Source organism: Periplaneta americana, chromosome 11 (assembly GCF_040183065.1).
Source record: "Periplaneta americana isolate PAMFEO1 chromosome 11, P.americana_PAMFEO1_priV1, whole genome shotgun sequence".
In the NCBI taxonomy this organism is placed as follows: domain Eukaryota; kingdom Metazoa; phylum Arthropoda; class Insecta; order Blattodea; family Blattidae; genus Periplaneta; species Periplaneta americana.
Window position 1 is genome coordinate 32,644,005 of NC_091127.1, and position 22,086 is coordinate 32,666,090.

General features: G+C 34.8%; 1 protein-coding gene and 1 non-coding gene across 13 annotated transcripts in view; both read left to right on the forward strand.

The window, feature by feature from the left end:
* The window catches only part of Dys (Dystrophin), a 2,834,509-nt gene that overhangs the window by 2,748,174 nt on the left and 64,249 nt on the right, over window positions 1-22,086 (forward strand). For all 12 annotated transcript variants that reach the window (XM_069839232.1, XM_069839233.1, XM_069839235.1 and 9 more), the window contains 2 exons: window positions 15,743-15,871; window positions 21,140-21,270. In XM_069839232.1, the coding sequence (XP_069695333.1) occupies window positions 15,743-15,871; window positions 21,140-21,270 (260 nt within the window). The remainder of the gene's footprint in view (window positions 1-15,742; window positions 15,872-21,139; window positions 21,271-22,086) is intronic.
* TRNAT-CGU (transfer RNA threonine (anticodon CGU)) lies at window positions 7,603-7,675 on the forward strand. The gene has a single exon. It is a non-coding gene; the product is annotated as a tRNA-Thr (tRNA).

Sequence of the window (22,086 nt, forward strand, 5' to 3'; positions counted from 1 at the left end):
GAGAAAAACCCCAACTGCGACGTTTTCCGCCATAAGTGTCACTATTGATTTAATAATGAAATATTCTAGACCTTGACCGGGACTTGAACCCGAGCCGCCTGCGTGACAGGCCAGAGGTCTGACCACTTAGCCACTACAGGGGTCAGTGTTACCCATACTAGACTGTAAAATTCATTTCTGATTTCAGACAAAAAAACCGTTTTTGTTTCAACTTCCAAAGAATATTTGCGAGTTCCTAGACTCTTTATAACTTAGGTAGACGTTGTTGATTAATTATTGCAGGGATCCCCAACCGGTGTGTCGCGCGGTCCCATGGAGTGTGTCGCGAAATTTTGGAATTGAAAAATAAATTGTATGCCATCCAGGAAGTTTCTTTACCAGGCATTTTTTTATTTGCAACGAAGTCTTTGATATGGTACATTTTATTTTGAGACATACTGTACCAATGAAACTTGAACACCTGCAACATTGCTCAGTTCAGGTTTCCACCGTAAGGCCACGTATAGAGAAACTCTGTGCAACCCACCAAGCACAGACTTCACATCAATTTAAGTAGGCAAGTTTTCAAAAACGATAATAAAAATTTTTATCGGAAATCCAGCATAGATCGGTTGGAATTTTTTACACACACCTTCGTTTTTTTTTTCTAATGCCACTCAAGTTGCTGCTTGCTCTTTTAGAATTTTCGATTGCGTGTTAACACCAATCTATATACAACACTGGATGTCCGACACTACATAGAAGTTATCAGTGATTTTCTTTCTGGCGAAACGCGCTGGAACGGCGTACCGGCATCTTTTTGTTGCATTTTTCATCATGGAACCGAAATATGTGTGAATAACTATGTTTTAATATAATATTAGTCCACACCTGTGGAGTAACGGTCAGCGTGCCTGGCCGCGAAACCAGGTAGCCCGGGTTCGAATCCCGGTCGGGGCAAGTTACCTGGTTGAGGTTTTTTCCGGGGTTTTCCCTCAACCCAATACGAGCAAATGCTGGGTAACTTTCGGTGCTGGACTCCGGACTCATTTCACCGGCATTATCACCTTCATTTAATTCAGACGCTAAATAATTTAGATGTTGATAAAGCGTCGTAAAATAACCCAATAAAAAATATATATAATATTTCTTTGAATTCAGCTTATATCTTGAAAGTATTAGTTGAACGAAAACGAGGTTAAAACGACAAAATTCCCGTGCAGTGAACAGTAAAGGCTGGTTCACAATAAACTGGGAACGGAAACCACAACGAGAACGAGAACGGATATAATGTTAAAAATAAATGTATTTAAATGTCGGCATTCATAATTCACTAATGTGAATGCTCACATTTAAATACATTTATTTTAACATTAATTCCGTTCTCGTTCTCGTTTCCGTTCCCGGTTTATTGTGAACCAGCCTTTAATGATCTCTCCGTCCGCTATAAAATATTTGCCCTTTCCTCCAGAAGAAAAGTACTGATTATTATTATTAATCAAAAAAGGTTGGGAACCACTGAATTATTACATGCTTATTCGCTTATTTTTCTTAATTTTAAGATCGCAATTGCATGCATATTCAGTGGATTATTAGGCTTGAACTCCGGGCCCCATCAGTCACGATACATTCTCTGCCTGGGTACGAACTCTTCACGAAAAACAATTAGCTAGGAGCAACATGAAGTGAATACCCTCTGTAGTGAATGTAGCGTCGTTTAAATTGTAATAAAGTTATGAAAATTGTGCAGAGCCGGAATCAATGTTCGGGCTAATCTCGCCTGGCCGCGGTTGGACCGGGCTGATACCGGAACGCTGTGGGGCTAAATTACCCCCCCCCCCGCCCCTGTGCGTCCGTGCACACTGGCCGTCTGGTTTAGATAAGGCAGCCCAGTTTAGGGAACTGTCAACATACCATATTTAATGCGCCGGCATAATCATAATTACACAGTGCGGATGCATGCGAGGCGCAATTTCGCCAGAGCTGTACAAATCTGTCGCCGCCACTGCTTGCATACCTCACATACGTACCAGGCTAGTCCCGACAGCCAGGGGATTGCGAGGACGGGATGAACTGCAACTCCTTCAAAGAATTACAAGTTTTGGAGACAGTTATTCGCATATATTCAGTTGGTCGTTTAACTAGTCATTGGGTTATTTAATTTATAGATTAGTTGGTTAATCTGTTGGTTAAATTTTCGGTTGTTAGGTTTTATTTATTTAACTAGCCGTACCCGTGCGCTCCGCTGCACCCGTTAGAAATAGATATAAAGCAATTACATAATTAAAATAGGACATTTGATCCAGGGAACATTCGTGTTTGATATAAGGATAAATCGTTTATTATGTTACTTAATTTAAATTGTATTTGCATAATTAAAATGCGATCATTTTGATCCAGAGACCACTCATTTGGTCATAAAAAATATTTTAGGAAACACAGGAAACGAATGTACAGAATAGCCTATTAAGTTTTCTGTGCATAAGAAGCTATTTTAATCTTACCTGTCCTCGATTCACTCAGAAGTTACTGTAATAACGTTATAGCATTATGTCCATCTAGAGAAACTACACTTTCCAATGGTGAATTAATAATTAATTATACAAATCGGTTAATTTAGCTTCCGATATTACTTCATACAAACACAGAAACATTATCTGTAGGCTATCTTTCATAGCTTTCGATTGTTGTTGACCAAGGCCCCTTATAGACGAAGTCATTTCTTTTTTAATTCATTACACGGCCTTAGATGGCAGTTATTTTAATTTTAAAACTCATTTACCTCATTAAATATCAGTCCTATCAAAATGTTTCAAGGAATAAACCTTATCGCAAATTATTTTTAAAGAAACTTTTGTTATGTAACATTTTTCACAAAAATCAATAATAAGCGAGATATTTCGATTTATTTAATTCAGGCCCTCTTATAACCCCCCTTTTAAATAATGTATTTTGAATGCCATATAGCATAAAATCTAAGTTACAACGAACTTAATTTATATTCCAATTTTCATCGAAATCCGTTCAGCCATTATCGCGTGAAAAGGTAACAAACATACAGACAGACAGACATACAAACAAAAATTTCAAAAAAGCGATTTTCGGTTTCAGGGTGGTTAATTGTATATCTTAGGGCCAATTATTTTTGGAAAATCGAAAATGACCAGAAAAATTTCGGCTACAGATTTATTATTAGTATAGATTTAATTAATTTATTTAATACTTTACACTTGAGCTACATTAGGCATTGCAGCCCGAAAGAGCAGAAGCTCGTGCTCGGGCGCAGTTTAGATCAGTTATACAAAATATATCACAAAATTACGAGAGTTCATTGAGCACAATAACATTAATAAATGGTAAAATACATACAGCATGTAATAATAGGGTCTATATACAAATCACGCGATAATGGATGAACGGATTTCGATGAAAATTGGAATATAAATTATGTTCGTTGTAACTTAGATTTTAGGCTATATGGCATTCAAAATACATTATTTAAAAGGGGGGTTATAAGGGGGCCTGAATTAAATACATCGAAATATCTCGCTTATTATTGATTTTTGTGACAAATGTTACATAACAAAAGTTTCTTGAAAAATAATTTTCGATAAGTTTCATTCCTTGAAAAATTTTGATAGGACTGATATTTAATGAGATAAATGAGTTTTAAAATTAAAATAACTGCTGTCTAAGGCCGTATAATGAAATAAAAAACAAATGACTTCGTCTGTAAGGGGCCTTGGACAGCAACAATCGAAAGCTATGAAAGATAGCCTACAGAGAATGTTTATGTGTTTGTATGAAGTAATATCGGAAGCTAAATTAACCGATTTGTATAATTAATTATTATTTCACCATTGGAAAGTGTAGTTACTCTAGATGGACATAATGCTATAATGTTATTACAGTAACTTCTGACATAATATAATGTAATATAATATAATATATGTAATGTAATATTATATAATATAATTTAAGTTATTTGAAGGGTTCAGAACCATAGTGGGCCAAACGCCATTTACTGAATACGTAGAAAACAAGAGTTAAAATTAAGTTATTACCACAATTCAATGGAAACCTATAACAAGTAAAATAAAGTATACACATTAAATATAAATGATGTCAATTTTCATTAAACTATGGTTGCATGTAATAAAAATCACAAACATGTTAAAGGAATTGTCATTGCACCAATGAGTGGTCTCTGGACCAAAATGATCACATTTTAATTATTTGGATGCAATTTAAATTAAGTAACATATTAAACGGTGTATCCTTCTATCAAACACGAATGTTCCCTGGATCAAATGTCCAATTTTAATTATGTAATTACTTTATATTTATTTCTAACGAGTGCAGCGGAGCGCATGGGTACGGCTAGTAGAAAATACAAAAGTACATAAATATTAGAGTATCAATTTTTAACTCAATTAGCTTAAACAATTAAATAATTAATCTGATTTGTTTCTTAAATCTATGTGTGTTAAGTGTACTTAGCTCAGGGTAAGCTCTAATTAATGCATTATATATTTTGGGTCCAAAATTTCTGTTGTGTTTTAATCCAACAGTTATGTGGCATTTGGGAGTATTTAGAAAGAAACTGTAGTTTTGTCTCGTATGTTATTCGTGAGGATCAAATTTAAATTTATTGTGGTTTTTATGGAAGTAAATCAGCAATGTTTATTTATAAATTTGTTCTAGATTTGATACACCAAATTCCTGAAAAATTAATTTTGTTGGGTAATCAAAAGGTTTATATAGACAAATTTTGATAATTCTTTTTTGGAGCAAATTTAAAGGATGGAGAGTCGATTTTGCCATTCTTCCCCAACCTAATATACCATACTGAATTATTGATTGAAACAGAGCTAAGTACACAGTACGCAGAACATAAACAGGTAAATAAGAGCGTAGAATGGAAAATTTGTGGATTGTTTTACGCAATCTGTTACACAGGAAGGAGATATGCTTGTCCCATTTTAAATGTTGGTCAATAATAATGGCTAAATATTTAATTTGTGAGGATATACTCAAAGCGTTACATGAGCAAGTAGGTAGGTTACAATCATGTATTGTTATACTTCTACTATTATTCATTTTTATTTGCTCAAGGCCATGTGATGTTAATGAAAATGGTATTAATTTTGTTTTAGAAACGTTCAAAGAAAGTAAGTGAGCATCCAGCCATTCTTTAATAATGTTAATACCACTGTTAGAATTTTGATAAGTTTCATTTTATGATTGGTTGGTTAATTGGTTCGCTAAATGGTTGATGATTAAATACAGAATGATTCAAAAGTTCGGCGACAATTTAGGGTTAACATCAGAAGAAATTCTATTGGAGGACATGGAATCTAAAATAAGAGCACATTGCTGAAAAAGGAGGACTTTTTAAAAAGTGGTATGAATAAAATTAAAGATAAAAACAATGGCTCACCATAGTTAGTTTTCTCACTAGTTGCTGGATCAGTATTACATCTGTACCCTACTTATCGGTGCACAAGATCCTGAAGGGACCAACTTATATCTTGTAACAAATAACTATGGAACTGTTCACAGGACGTGTCCTTGAAATTATATTTCACCATGATGATACCTCTGACTGTCTCCGTTAGCATGCGATTTCGTTCTTTTGTCCATTGAGCAGATATTAGGAAAAATACTCTCTCAACACTTCCATTGTGACTTGAGATAAATAAATAGAAATGACACACTTTTAAGAGCTCTGAGAAAGTTTCAGTGCTCGCAGAACTATTGGAATTGAAGAATTTGCACCATTGATTATATAAACCAGTGATTGCCAAACATCACGAAATTGAGACGTAATAGAAATGCAACCCGCACACCACTGTCGCAGGGAGAGGGATGGAGTGGGTATCTCCTCAGGTAATGCAGTGAATAACAGTGCAGAGACGGACTGTGACCAAAAAACATACACAATATAATATTCTTCTACTTATTAACTACACACGCTTTTTTTCGCGTTAACTTTTATCCTCCTGTTCATTATTTTTGTATTATTAATAAAATAAAATATATTTTCTTATTTACCATAAAAAGAACGTGTACTTTACATCAGCAGATATTTTAAATTATAAAAACGTACCAGGCTGGTCTCGAAGTTGTAAATTACACTACACACTTCAAAAAAACGTCGAAGTATTTTACCTCGATTAAGACATAGAAGCCGATACTTTTTATTGTTGGTTTATTAATGAAATATTCAATTTACAGGTAAGGGCGTGGTAGTCCTTATATCAAGAAGAATAATGACACCGTATACTTCATTTAAAATTTTACAACAAATTAAGTATCTCATATTTTTTTGCCATCTGCACAAAAGAAATACTTTTGCTCCCATGCTCCTTAAAATTAAGTTTTTACATATTATCTGTTTTCTGTTTTGGAAAAGATATCGAAACATATTATCCTACACACTTGTAACATTACATGTGTACGTCCGCTGCTGATAAATGTCTTGTCTTATATCGAAGTTATGCCTGTAAACAGAGGGTGGAGGTATGATGCCATGGTTACGCTTGAGTGGGCATGTGTCGTGACACAGCTTTTGGCGATCACTGATCTAAACTTAAATCTTTGTCAAAATTAACTTGAATTACTTGTGAAATTATATGTTATATTTGTATTTGATATGGGAGTGATTGATTTGAACTGGAATGGAATGAAATCCGTTATGTCCATACAAGATATATATATATATATATATTAGGCTATATATAAGCTTATATATAATATAACATTTAGGAATAGTAAATATGGTGAATAGATAGTGAGTATATAATTCGTCACCTGATTGCAAGAACTAGGTAACTCAATTTTTCATATTTTGAGATATTGTCTATTTACTTATTTATTGCACTAAGGAATATGTCTCGTTTTCTTTTACCTATTTATTACATTGGAAAATAGATGTCGTTAGTATCATTCGATCAGTTACCTACTTCTTGAATTACATTCTGTGCGATTTTTGCTATGCTATAAAAGAGGTAACTAAAAAACGCAAATTTCGAGTTACCTAGTTCTTGCATTCAGATGACGAATTATAACTTAAGATCTTTGTATTCAATTATAGTTCCATTGTTATGAATTGAACATCACACTCTAAACCTAATTTCAGATAGATATCTTTGCGTTTAATTCTTTTTAAATTAATATTTTCAATTAATATTTGAGGAGAAATATTCGCTCCGGCGCCGGGGATCGAACCCGGGTCCTTGGTTCTACGTACCAAGCGCTCTGACCACTGAGCTACGCCGAATTCAATCCGCAGCACCGGACCGAACCCTCCTCCTTCAATGTTTCCCTTTGTGGCCTGACTCCAAGATCGGCATATATGTTGACGTGCATGTCCAATGTCAACTGTCATTATACTAGGAGCGCACTCAGCTGAGTGACTTGTTTGGCCGGGATTCCGCAGTTACGTGCACAGTAATCTGTACAAATATATGCACTGCAGCTATGAGAATATTATAGATTTATTAATTTGTCCTACATAATAATATCTGTAATATTGACAATTAATATACATGCCGAACTTGGAGTCAGGCCACAAAGGGAAACATTGAAGGAGGAGGATTCTGTCCGGTGCTTTGGATTGAATTCGGCGTAGCTCAGTGGTCAGAGCGCTTGGTACGTAGAACCAAGAATCCGGGTTCGATCCCCGGCGCCGGAGCGAATTTTTCTCCTCAAATATTAATTGTCAATATTATAGATATTATTCTGTAGGGCAAATTAATAAATCTATAATATAATAATAATATTCTTTTTAAATTGCTTACATATTGATCATTAAGCTAAAAAGAATTATCTCAAAATCAAGAATATTTTACGAAAGTTAAGACTAAAGTGAATTGCAGATACAAAACAGTGAAGTTACACACAATGGACTTCTTGTTCCTAGCTTACCACGGCCATACCTGTTTATTATGCAGATTGACGAGGTGGGAGTGGAGGGGATGAATTTAATTAGTAGTGACACGCCCAGCTGATGTGTACTCTCGCCCCCGTGCCCGCTTCCTCCCCCACAATAACTGTCACTCCTAGTGTGTTATAATCATCGCGAATGAACGCTGCGAAAGAATCCAGCGCGAGCTGATAGGCAATTGTCTTTCTGTTGAGGGCGCTGTCCTCTCTTTCGGATGTGCAATTGTTTCAAACCATCTTTCTTCTTTTCACAAATTAGAAAAGATACACAGATGACGGTTATTACAATTCAAGGCTTTGCAGTTGAATAAAAGCTAATTAAAAGGAACTCACAATTTGTTGGTGAACAGATATAAATTTTATACCAAGTTTATAGTTCATCTATAGCTCAGTTTGCCACATCATCACCAAAACGGGCATTACTATCGCCACCATTACCACTGTTACCACAACTGAAGGGTTCAGAGCTATAGTGGGCCAAGCGCCATATATTAAAAACGTAGAAAACAAGGGTTAAAATCAAGTGAATACTATAATTTAATTAAACATATAGCAAGTAATATGAAGTATGCACATTAAAACTAAATGATATGTCAATATTCAGTAAACTATGATATTCACTTAACTTTAACCCTTGCTTTCTCCGTTTTTAATAAATGGCGCTTGGCCCACTATGGCTCTGAACCCTTCAACTGTCACCACGATCACAATCATTGGCACCATTGTCATCAGTATCATAAGCTCCAACAGTTTTCATGCCTGAGCAATATTTTCTATGGTTAAATAAATTTGTGAAAGTATGAAGACTGGTTGGAACCTCATAAGTTTATTGTTTATTGTTAGTAAAATAACAGTAGGTACAAAAATACAATCTTAATTCTTTCCTGAAAGAGTAAAAACTCGTGCTCAGGGAGTTATCTAAACACACACTTAACACAAATAAAGAGAATTATTTTACACAAAGTGGGTCGAGGAAAGGAAAAAAAAAATATAGGAATAAATTAACTTTAAAAAATACAATTTCATTTTTAACATATTAACTCATACAAATACATATAGGGCCGTATTCATAGACATTCTTAGTGCGGGCTTTCGGTGGATGATCAGCGATCTAATTTTTTTCGTATTCATAAACCAGTGTTAGCGATATGATATGATATGATATGATATGATATGATATGATATATGATATGATATGATATGATATGATATGATATGATATGATATGATATGATATGATATGATATGATATGATATGATATGATATATGATATGATATGATATATAATATAATATGATATATGATATGATATGATATGATATGATATGATATGATATGATATGATATGATATGATATGATATGATATGATATGATATGATATGAATCCTGTTTAGCACGCTCGTAGCGCGGGCTAGCGAAAAGTCTATGAATAGCACCCATACATATTAAACCAATACATATTCTTGAAAAATTACATTCCTAATGCTATTTTTTAAATTTCTGGTACCGGTACTAAAATTTTCCAAATTTAATAGATAAGTTGTATAATTTCCTCTTACAACACACTGCGCATGTGCAGTAAACAAGAACCCCTGTATATATGCTACTTGTGGACAGTCATGCGAATATGTTACCTATATACAGGTGGACTCCCATCAAGACTGGCTCCAAATTTTAATTCCGTGTCTGTAGATATCACCCAGAATCTCAATGAAAAGTAGTAGCCGCCATAGGACAAAAAATCATCATTAATGGAAGAAGTCCAATACAAACCTTCTTAACATCACCCGTGCATAGGATTCGATCGTCAACACTACTGCGAGTTAAAAATTCACATACCACAGCCAACTACAAGAACTGATAAAACGTCATTAAAGAGACACACTAAATTACTCAACGAGTAATATGTTGCTATGGATATGAAAGGCAAGTAACTCTCCAGTGGCAGGGTCTGGCAACCAGCAGCACAAGTTTGTCGAGCGGGCTGCAGATACCTTCATTTAAGGCATCACAATGGGCGAGGAGAGATACTGTCACTCATTCAGTAGAGACGGCTTGTGGGGAAATTAACACGCCGTGGTGCGGCGGGCCACTCAATTTCCTTTCCTTGCGGCTTATCAATTGCCTTATGCAACTTTGCTAATCAAGAAGAGACAATCGTCCTTAATGCCAGCTCGTCGACTATCGCTGTACCTGGAACAATGCTGCCAAAAACCCTGATCTTCAGTCATTTTTTTTAATTTCTGAGCGTGCTTTATAAATCCAGTTACCACGACAACTTGAACTATTAAGAGAAATAATAATACAATCGCATTCATCTATGCAATACAGGGGGAAAAGGAACTGACCACCCTACCCCATTACATCCTGGCCTAGTTGCCTCATAAGTGGTGCCTTCTTGGTATCACTTGTGAGGTTCAGACCTGTCTTCGGGCAGTTGACTGAACATCATCTATTGCTGCTGCTGCTACTACTACTACTGCTACAACTGGTTATATTACTACTACTATTATTGCTACTAATACTGCTACTATCACTTATTATTATTACTATTATTATTAATATTATTATTACTATTATTATTATCACTACTATTAATACTATTAATACTACTACTATTACTATTATTATTATTAATACTATTTCTACTACTGTAGTATTACTACTACTAGTACTACTACTATTATTATCATTATTATTATTATTATTATTATTATTATTATTACTGGTACTGCTACTATTACTACTACTATTGGCCCACACCTGTGGAGTAACGGTTAGCGCGTCTGACCGCGAAACCAGGTCGCCCGGGTTTGATTCCCGGTCGGGGCAAGTTACATGGTTGAGGTTTTTCCGGGGTTTTCCCTCAACCCAATATGAGCAAAGACTGGGTAACTATCGGTGCTGGACCTCGTACTCATTTCACCGGCATTATCACCTTCATCTCATTCAGACGCTAAATAACCTAAGATGTTGATAAAGCGTCGTAAAATAACCTACTAAAAACTACTATTGCTATTATTATTATTATTATTATTATTATTATTATTATTATTATTATTACTACTACTACTACTACTACTACTACTACTACTACTACTACCCTACTACTACTACCTTACTACTACCACTACTACTATTACTACCCTACTACTATTATCTTACTACTATCACTACTACTATTACTACTACTACTACTACCCTACTACTACCACTACTACTATTACTACCCTACTACTATTATCTTACTACTATCACTACTACTATTACTACTACTACTACTACCTTACTACTACCACTACTACTATTACTACCCTACTACTATTATCTTACTACTATCACTACTACTACTATTACTACTACTACTACTACTACTACCCTACTACTACTACCTTACTACTACTGCTATTACTAATATTATTACTACTATTACTGTTATTATTACTACTACTTATTTTATTACTACTACTACTACTACTACTACTGCTACTACTACTACTACTACTACTTCTTATGTAGATATCATAATGTCGTGTCAGGAATGTCTTAATAATTCTTTCCATTAACATCGTGTCCTAAATTAGCATAATAATAATAATAATAATAATAATAATAATAATAATAATAATAATAATAATAATAATAATAATTTCTAACATCATGATAATAGTTACAGAGTTGTTATAACAGAGAGCTATAAAAATGTTGTCATACGAGTACATTAAGATTAACGAAAACTGTCTTTTGTGCTTGTTTCTCTTTCTCCTCTCCGAGTAGATTTAATTATGAATCGTATGAACTTGTGGAGGTTTGTAAACAACGCACATATTACACACCCCGTTTGTTTCCGGAGCGCCAATAGAAACGGTGACGCCAGTATTTTGCTTTAATTGGCATGGGAGTATGCAAATGAATACAAGGGGCATGGGAGAAAGCAATAACTTACCATCTTCCCTCTCAGTCGAGTTAGCTTCGAATCCTGCCATCGGCAAGTCCACATCAAAATAGCTGTTATGTAGTGTTTGCAAGGACGAAACTGATAAAATAATAATAATAATAATAATAATAATAATAATAATAATAATAATAGTAATAATAATTCATTGATCTCCTGAACTGTCTTACTAATTGTGGGGAACCGAAATTGAATTTATATCGTATAAAGATGCTGTCAAGCAAGTTTCTTCATGTTTACATTTCACAATTTCACCATTTATTGATAAAATCTATTTAATTATAGGGAAAGGAACTGGTGACTCTACCCCATTACCTCCTGACTTCGTTGCCCCATAGATAATGCCTTGTTGGTGTCACTTATAAGTAGGCTTCGAGACTTCGGACCCGATAGAGCAGTTCAGTGGGAAATCTGCATAACGGCGTACTGCAGTGGGTGAGGGTACTGTAGAATGAATGACAACAAATACGCAAAGGAAAACGCTCTCGACTTGAAGGTTCTGATGAATAATTTGGTTTTCATACAAACCTATTTTCAAACTGTGTCTGAAACTATTACACGGTTAGAAAAGTCAGAGCAAGAAATGCCGGAAGTCCTCAAATTAATTGAGCAAATGACACAGAGAATTAATGAGACACCAAGTACACCGGGTACTGAGCGTGTAAAACACAAGTGGAAATCAATTTTATGTAAAAATAACGGATATGGAGCATTGTGTAATATAAACAGCAAATTAGTGGACATAGTCACCCGAGAATAAAGGACTGTCTCTTAGAGACTGCAATGATGTTAGGTTTTTTCGTTTTGCCCCTATAAAGTCATGCGACGTAGAGCGCATCTTTTCACAGTACACACTGTGTTTGGTAGACAACTGAAAAGATTTACGTTTGAGACACTGAAAATGTATCTTGTAGTACATTGCAATTCGGTACTGTAACTGCACTTCCTAAAGACGACCAATAGGATAAATGAAGAAATTAAAATTGCTACATGTTTATTTCCACCATTAACACTGTGTATAATTAAACACAAATGCTAATAAAAGACAGGAGAATAAATGCTTTTCACATTCTTTTGACATTGTCATTGTGTAATGTATATTTATTTTCAGAATGTACATATGAGTGTGTTTCCCCATACTACCGAACTCTATTCTAAATAGCAACGTTGTTACCTCAACACATCTCTACCTTTCACTACCTGCAGCGAGTCAACAACCTATAGTACAAGCACAATAAACTTATTGTATCGGGTCCAAAGTCTCGAAGCCTGCGTATAAGGTTCAAACATGTCTTCAGACAGTTGACTAAACAACAAAAATGGCGGTTACTTGATTTACTCAAAGGTCCATATTTGTGGCTTACGCGTCGAAATTCTAGTTATTTTGCCGCCATAGACGTTGCTCTCTGTGCACCATTGGAGGCGAACTACATAGCACCACATGATGATTATGATAATGGAGCAATAGTGGAAGGTAGGGGAAACGGTAGTACCCCGCGTAAACATTCGTCACCTGAATGCAAGAACTAGGTAACTTGATTTTTCATATTTTGTGACATTGCCTATTTACTTATTTATTGCACTAAGGAATATGTCTCGTTTTCTTTTACCTATTTGTTATATTGGAAAATAGATGTCGCTGGTATCGTTCGATCAGTTGCCTAGTTCTTCAATTACATTTTGTGCGATTTTTGCTATGCTATAAAATAGGTAACTAAAAAACGCAAATTTCGAGTTACCTAGTTCTTGCATTCACGTGACTATATTACGTGACACTGTCTTTGTCCACCCCAACTCCATCAGAATTCGAACCCGAGTTACCTATACAATGCTGTTTGGTTAACGATGCGCCTTACGGATTAAATTCAGAACGCACAACGTTTCGAAGGTTGGATCTACCATTCTCGTAATGTTTTGTGGTCAGACGAATCTAAGTTTAACAGACTCACCTCTGATGGGAAAGTGTACGTAAGGCGGCCACCAAACCAGGAAAACAATCATAAATGCACCATAAAAACTATCAAACATGGAGGTAGCAACGTTATGGTATGGGGATGTTTTTCATGGTTCGGTGTCGGTCCCATATTTCGCATCAATGGCAGAATGGATAAGGAAATGTATAAAGGTATTTTGAAAGATGTCATGTTACCTTATGCTGAAGAAAATATGCCACTAGTATGGCATTTCATGCATGAAAACGATCCGAAACATACTGCTGGAGTAGTAAAAAAAACTTCCATAGAACGGAAAATGTTCGTGTATTGGAGTGGCCACCGCTGAGCCCTGACCTAAATCCTATTTTTGAAAATCTGTGGGATATTGTTGACAAAATAATTGATCGTTCAAAGGTCACAAATCTGGACCAACTGTGGGAAGCAATCCAAAATGCTTGGTACTCACTTTCAGTAGGTCTTTGTCAGAAGTTAGTAGACTCTGTGGGTAAAAGATGTCGTGCTGTTTTGAAGAGTAAAGAATATCTAACCAAATATTAAATTCAGACATGTTGGAGTAGTTTTTCCTATTTTGTAGCAAGTGGCTCTATTATTTTGACCTGGTAGGGGAGTAGTGGGTACAGTGAGACACAAAATATTAAGACATATGTATGTAAGTGATAATTCAAGTGCAATAGAAATAGACATTAAACATGGAGTACAATAATACATAAACAAAAATGTTAATAGATAAAGGACATAATATACAAATACGTGTTTGTCAAAAAAATGCAAATGTCTCACTGTTCCCATTCAGGAGGGTGCAGTGTGACACCACAGTGTCTATTAACGGACATTGAAATGATTTACATTTATTTCAAAAGAAAGGAAAGCTTGCTGTCTCTTTATCTTGACATGTTCTGTAGGCTTATTTAGAATCATTTTGATGTCTGACTTCGAAACCATTGAAACATCTGTAACATTTGTAAAAGTGAATTTTCCATGACATTTCAAGCTTTTGAGAAAAAATGAAATGAATTTTTGGTGACAACAAAGCTTATAATTATAAGAATTTAATTTAATTCTTTATTATTTTTTAACATTTGCTTAAATTTTGTGAATAATTTTTTATTTATGAAACCATTAAAATGTATTTTAAGCTATTAGTTCCTAAATTGGTTACTAGTATGTTCATTTTCAATGTTAGTTACTGGTAAATGTATTATAAATACAGTTTGTTTTTGCAAATCATTGGTACATGGGAACAGTGAGACGTCTCAGTGTACCCTTCAATGGCGTGTCTCACTGTTCCCTTTACGCATAGTTCGTTTAAAAATGACGCCATCACTTCAAAATTAAAACAAGAAAGACGAAACTTTGCCAAACATAACCTCAAATACCATAGTATTAGGTAACAAAACATTCATATTTATATCTCATTTGTATATCGAATATAACTTCATTAAACACAAGCCAAAATTTTACTTCTAGAGTGAAAAATTACGAATTATTTTTTCATCGCTCACCTTTATAACTAGAATAAAATCTAGTATGAAAATACTGTTACATGCAACATAACAACTCCACTGTTACCAGCATCTCAACATCAAAATTTACCATCTAATAAAAAATGTCTCACTGTTCTCCCTGTCTTACTTTACCCACTTCTTCCCTACATTATACGTACATAGTACAGATATTTTTTTATTATAAAGATTAATGCAAATAAAGGTCATTACGTTTAGTTTATGTTGTCTTGTACTTTATACAAAATGCCTGCATTAATAAAACAATTGTATGTTGTTATTACGTGTGTTACTTCACTACCTTTCAACACGGCTCTATTTTTTTGACTGCCACTGTAATAGCACACACTTGTGCTAATCGAGTTTCTATTGAAACTGACTTCAGTTTTCTTCTGATTCTAGAAAATGCGCTTGTTCCAAAAGAACCTGGAAGATCTGTCCAGTCGCATATCAGCGGCCGAGGCCATGAAGAACAGCTGGCAGAGTCCGAACGACATGACAGAAGTGGGAGAAATGTTGGAACAACTTCAGGTGAGACAAACTTGATCTAAAATTGGGAGAAAGCAATGATGCTATGTTCAGAGATATACATTGGACTTCTCCATTCCTGTTAACGAATAAGGAATTCTCAACGTTTCGAAGATTGACTCTATCTTCGTCTTTAGGTGAAAAAGGAGTGGGATGAGAATGGACCATACTCATTGAGGTCATTACAAAAACCCTCTTACGTATGATCTGCGATCTTTTTACCTTTATGTCCCGCATTGTATTGTCCCGCTCCGCCGAGTTAGTAGAATGCGTTTGAGTCTAAATACAGCAGCAATATAATATAACATAATATTGTTTTATTTGAGGTTCAGTCTAATTAACATATCACAAGCTTAAAATCAATGACATTTGCATATGTAAATGATCATTGTGTATTATGAAAATTAAAGCAAACGTTTTCGCCCTTCGGGTATCATCAGGCAATTTGCATACAATATCTTGTACATTTTCAAGTATTTGTTGTGGAATGTGTACAAACTGATTAAACACAACCTTTATATAATAATAAAATGAAACAACTATTTATGATTGACTTATGATGAATAACAATCTAAAATATAACTTTCATAATACACAATGATCATTTACATATGTAAATGTCATTGATTTTAAACTTCTGATATGTCAATTAGACTGAACCTCAAATAAAACAATATTATATTATATTATATTATATTATATTATATTATATTATATTATATTATATTATATTATATCATATTATATTATATTATATTATATTATATTATATTATATTATATTATGTTATATTATATTATATTATATTATATTATATTATATTATATTGACTATCTGAATATCTTTTTCATCATGCTTTCTAAGCAGCAATACGGTCTGTTGTAACGAGAATCCAAGCTCCCGCATACCGATGAGGCATCATGTCACAAACACGTTCACGTCTGAGTATTTCTGAGAAAGTAAATATTATTCAACGCCTTGAGAACAGCGCAAATGTTAAGGATATTGCTGGAGAGTTTAAGACAATGTTTATTTTTTTTTGATTGATTGATTTATTTATTTATTTATTTATTTATTTATTTATTCGTTCATTCATTTATTTACAATATGATACTCGTCTATATAAACGTTGTATCAGATTCACTTTTTTAAATGAAGCTTCTCAACCGAATAATAAGGGCATTTCCCATATTTATTCTACATTTAATTTCTTCCCGAATGTCATTTATACTATTTGTTACTGTTGCTCCAAGATACTACATTTTATTACACAGAAATGTAGGTAAACTCTCCAAGTTGTTTTTTTTACTTAGCTCTCAAATGCTTAATGTGTCCACCTTTGCTGATACGGCAGACAGCTGGTAATCCATTTCATCCCATACGCATGTGAACATATCACGATCGATCAGTGCCCACAGTTATGGTAACAAAGTCGCGAAGTTCCTGAAGGTTAGCGTGGAATGGGGGTACAAAAACAATGCCCTTCACAAATCCCAAATCGCAAGGTGTTAAATCCGGTGACCTTGGTGGCCACCGCATTAAGGCGTCATCTTCTTGCCCATTGCGTCCTATCCAACGCTGTGAAAATTTGTGTTGAGGTAGCCTCGTACGTCATTGTGGAAATGAGCTGGACAGTCGTCTTGTTGAATTCTCCTAATAAAACTGATTCACTACTACTCCTTCTCCTAGCGGCAAACCACGGAAACTATACGATACAGGCTTTTTCCTAACGAATCTTGGAGAGTTTCTCGTCCTGTCATTATAATAATTACAATGATCCGTTGCTTAGTTTATTTGTGGTGAATTTCTTAAATGTTTCGTGGACTTATGAAAGACTGTGTGTAAGTAGACTATTTTTTTCAGACGTTAGAGAAATTCTATTACAAATAGTACTCTAAATGAATTTCCCCACTACAAGAGAATCACCATGCAATCATTCTAAGTGCTGTTTTATCCCCAGACTTTGTACAACTTTGTACGCAAATGGAAATTTGTGTCTGTCCATTATATTAACTCTTTATCACGTCTCAAATGCGTTTTGTAGTTAAACCTCTTCCACCCTCCACTTCCAGTTTTTACAAGCTAGAGTTTAAAGTAAAAAGAAACTGGAGATGCATGAATAATAAATGATCAATTGAATTATAAAGAAGCACCCTCATTCTCTTCCGCATCGCTTGATCTCATCATCTATACACAGCTCTATCCTGCATCACAAAATTGAATTCTTCTCTTGTAAGGTTTTGTGTTATTTGTAACTTTAAGAGATGTTTTCAACAGCTAAAAGATATATTGAAATACTTCTCTTTCTAGCTGTCTTTCATATTGAAACGGTTACGATATGCTCCATTAAATCTCAAGTTCGCGGTTTCAAATGAGGAGAAGAATGATGCATTTTCAGGATGACATTTTAGAATGGAAATATAGCCGTGGACCCCGTATCTTACAGTTAGATTTAAAACTCTCGTCTCTGAATGAAAGGATTTCAAGTAGGCTAAAATTTGTATAAGTAAAGGTTAATTTTTTGGTCGTACAGTAGTATCTTCTACGGTTACCATTTGTTATTAATGGAGAAAAATTCGCTCCGGCGCCGAGGATCGGACCCGAAACCCCAAGTTCTACGCACTGGGTGCTCTAACCACTGAGCTACGCCGAAGTTCAATCCACAGCACCGGATCGAATCTTTCTCCTTTGGTTCTTTTCCTTAGTGGTTTTTCCCTGTTATAGACATAAACAAATAAATATTATATCGTATAATTTACGCCTCTGAAGTTAGTCATATAACATATTTCAGAAAGTAAGAATGTAGCGTATGTTGCCTATTCCCGTGATCGGGAGTAATCAGTCCATTATTTTATTGTCTTCAACACAAAATTGACATTAGTTGACTTACAGCACAGTCTAGTATATACAGTCACGAAGCTCAATACGTAGGGAATATACATCCGTAGATAGTTGCTAACCACTAGGATCGCTACTATCGTCTCATCACAGACAATGCGAAATAGCACCGGCACAGTCTGTCTACTGTTCCTAGTACCTTCAACAACTAAAGCTTCGTGACTGTATATACTAGACTGTGATTTACAGAAAGATCTTATTTGACAATATCTGATTGCACAGAGGAACAAAAATAACTTTATGCTCGACCATGCTGAAATGTAGTAATTATACACCTGGTAGTAGCCCTTTAATGAACCTCATTAAAGTACACCTACTCATTATAGTTCAGTTGTTCAGCCAATGAGAAATCACCATTGTACCATTATAAAACCGCAAGTATCGATTATTCTCGGATATGCAATCGAAAGACAATTGGCGAAACGTCACGGAGGCTGGAAATCTAATACTGTCGCAGAAGGTTATGTTCTGTTACTATAATAATTAGCGTTAATTGTAAATAATATTCAATTAAATTCAATTTGTCATCTCGTTTTTCAATTCTAAATCAATTTCCAGGTTATATCAATATTAATGTTCATGTTATTCTCTAGATTATATCAAGGTCAATGACACTCGTCGCTCGGAAAAAAATCAATACTTTCGCGTCTGCGCACATCTCACAATTTAGAAGGTCAGTTCCGCTCTTCACTTAGATTACCATAACATGAATACTTCTGAATAATTTCAAGTTAGAAATATGGTCGAGCATAAAAAGTCGTATGAAACTTGCCTAAAATGGTAATTAAGACGCTCGTATGAAAAACATACTCGCGTCTTAATTACTACCATTATAGGCTCGTTGCATAATGTACTATTAAAAATATATGAATAGGAGTCACAAAAGAATAATTGAAACGGCTGAAATGTGATTTTTTACGGTATGTAGCTGGTTGTACACTTAAAGTACATATTAGAAGTGAGAATATAAGAGAAAAACTCAGTATTTTTAATTTAAACAAAATACAACAGAATACACAAAATTGGATGGTCCGTGTATCAAGGATGCCCGATGAAATACTAGTAAAACAAGCCTTTCAGTATCGACCGAAAAGCAGACGAGATATGGAAGACCTAAGCGTCGTTAGGGAAGACTACTTCAAAGGCGAAACAGGTCAATATGGCCTACCCTGATAGATGATATATTTTTTCAGTAGCTAAAGAACCTATTAAAGTGCTTTTCTTCTCGCTGATCGAGTCATTATCATGCTTATCATTAAGTTTGAGGTTCATGGTTTGAAATCCAGGTGAAGGCGGTGGAATTTTAAGGGTCATAAAAATTCTTATTATAGCTTTCTTTGAAAGAGAACTAAATCAAGTGCCTCTGTCGTAAATTTACAATAGTAAAAGAACTCCGTCCCTTTAGAGAGAACTGCATGAAAATGTATCGGTAATTCCCTATCCATAACAGAATTCAATTCAACCAGTCATCATTTTCGCCTATCATCGTGTCATCGGGGTAATGAATTCTGCTGTACAATTACCCCATATTTCTGAAATGGAATTCAACTCTGATACGTTAGCAGAAAGCTCTTAGATGGCCGAATCTAGAGGCAGTGGAATACTATTAGGGGAGAGTCGGGTAGTATCTGACATCGGGTAATATCGGACAGTGCGTTTCTTTGATCTACCACTATATGGTAGTACCTGAATGACATGGTTACGTTTCTCTATGCGATGTGTGGTAGATGAAAGAAACTCACTGTCCGGTATTACCCGATGTCCGATACTACCCGACTCTCCCCTACTTACTGCGTTCGGGCTTGGATTGGATTCCCCTTTGGTCTCATTGAATGGTTCCTTCCGAGGTTTTCCCCAGCCGTGGGACTGAAGCCGGATGGTTTATGGCGAGTCTTCTGCATCATTTCATTTCACCCCTTTGATCTGATTACCTGGTTGGGTTTTTTTCCGAGGTTTTCCCAAACCAAAAGGCAAATGCCGGATAATCTTTTGGCGAATCTTCGGACCTTACCTCATCTCACTACATCTCGCCAAAATATTGTAAAAAATTGCAGAAAATTGTAAAAATTATAGAAAATTACTCAATTGTAAAACTGTAAAAATTGTAAAATATTGTAAAAATTTGTAAAAATTGTAAAAATTTGTAAAAATTGTAATTGTAATATTGTAAAATTTTGACTTGTTTCACATCTTAAAGCTTCATTGCTCATGTAAGATCTATGGAATATAATGAATAAATGAAATGAATGAATGAATTAATTAATTAATTAATTAAAAATTCGCAAAGATCTTCGAAGTGTTAGTAAACAACTACATTTGAAAAATAATATACTAATATAGTTTCTTTTCATTTTCTGTTTTTCTTTTTTCCAGAAATTTGGAGAACGTCTTGGGCCGATTCAGAGGACGGTAGAAGATGTCAATGATCAAGCTGCGTTATTCACTTCCAACAACGTTTTAGTTTCACATATCAACCTGAATCGATTAGAAGATCTCAATACTAGGTAGGTATCAAACATAACCAAAAAATGTGGTCTGCATATTGCAAACAAATTCATGTTAAGTTCTCATCATTGCCTATTTCTTCTTCTTCTCCTTCTTCTTCTTCGCGGATTATATCGTTAGAAATATGTTGTTGTTTTCTAATGTTTGACAATAAAGTCATTTGACCTCTTGCATTCGAATATTTTTCAAAGATATTGTCATGGTCAGCCACTGAAGCACAGATTTTGAAGTGTTCCGAATCCATTTCTTGATTTGAGTTGCACAATGGACAGTTAGGGGACTGAAATATTCCAATTCTATGCAGATGCTTGGCCAAACAGTCATGACCTGTAACCAATCTAAATGCAGCTACAGACGATTTGCGTGGTAAATCGGGAATTAACTGTGAGTTATGATGCAGAGAGTTCCGTTTTTCCCTTGAGATTGTGTTATCAAATTTTGTTTGTTGAAGTCTAAGTAAGTAGATTTAATACATCTTTTCACTGAGTAATACGTAGATTTAGTAACAGGTCTGTAAGTAGCAGTGCTGCCCTTCTTTGCTAAAGCATTCGCATTCTTGTTAGAAATATTGAAACCCATTCAGATCTTTTCTTCGTCCCTGTATATGTAATTAATATTGTTTCTAGTTCTTTTTTGAGCGTATGAATACCAGATTTCTTCGTAATTTATGCTAATACAGTAGAACGTCGATAATCCGAACCTACTGCCTAAGGTAAAATGGGAAAGGACAATTTCTTTTCCTTGGTTTGCCTGTAGTTCCTTCTATCACAAATTGACGATAACTCCTTTGGACTTTAAGTTAATTTTCATTTATG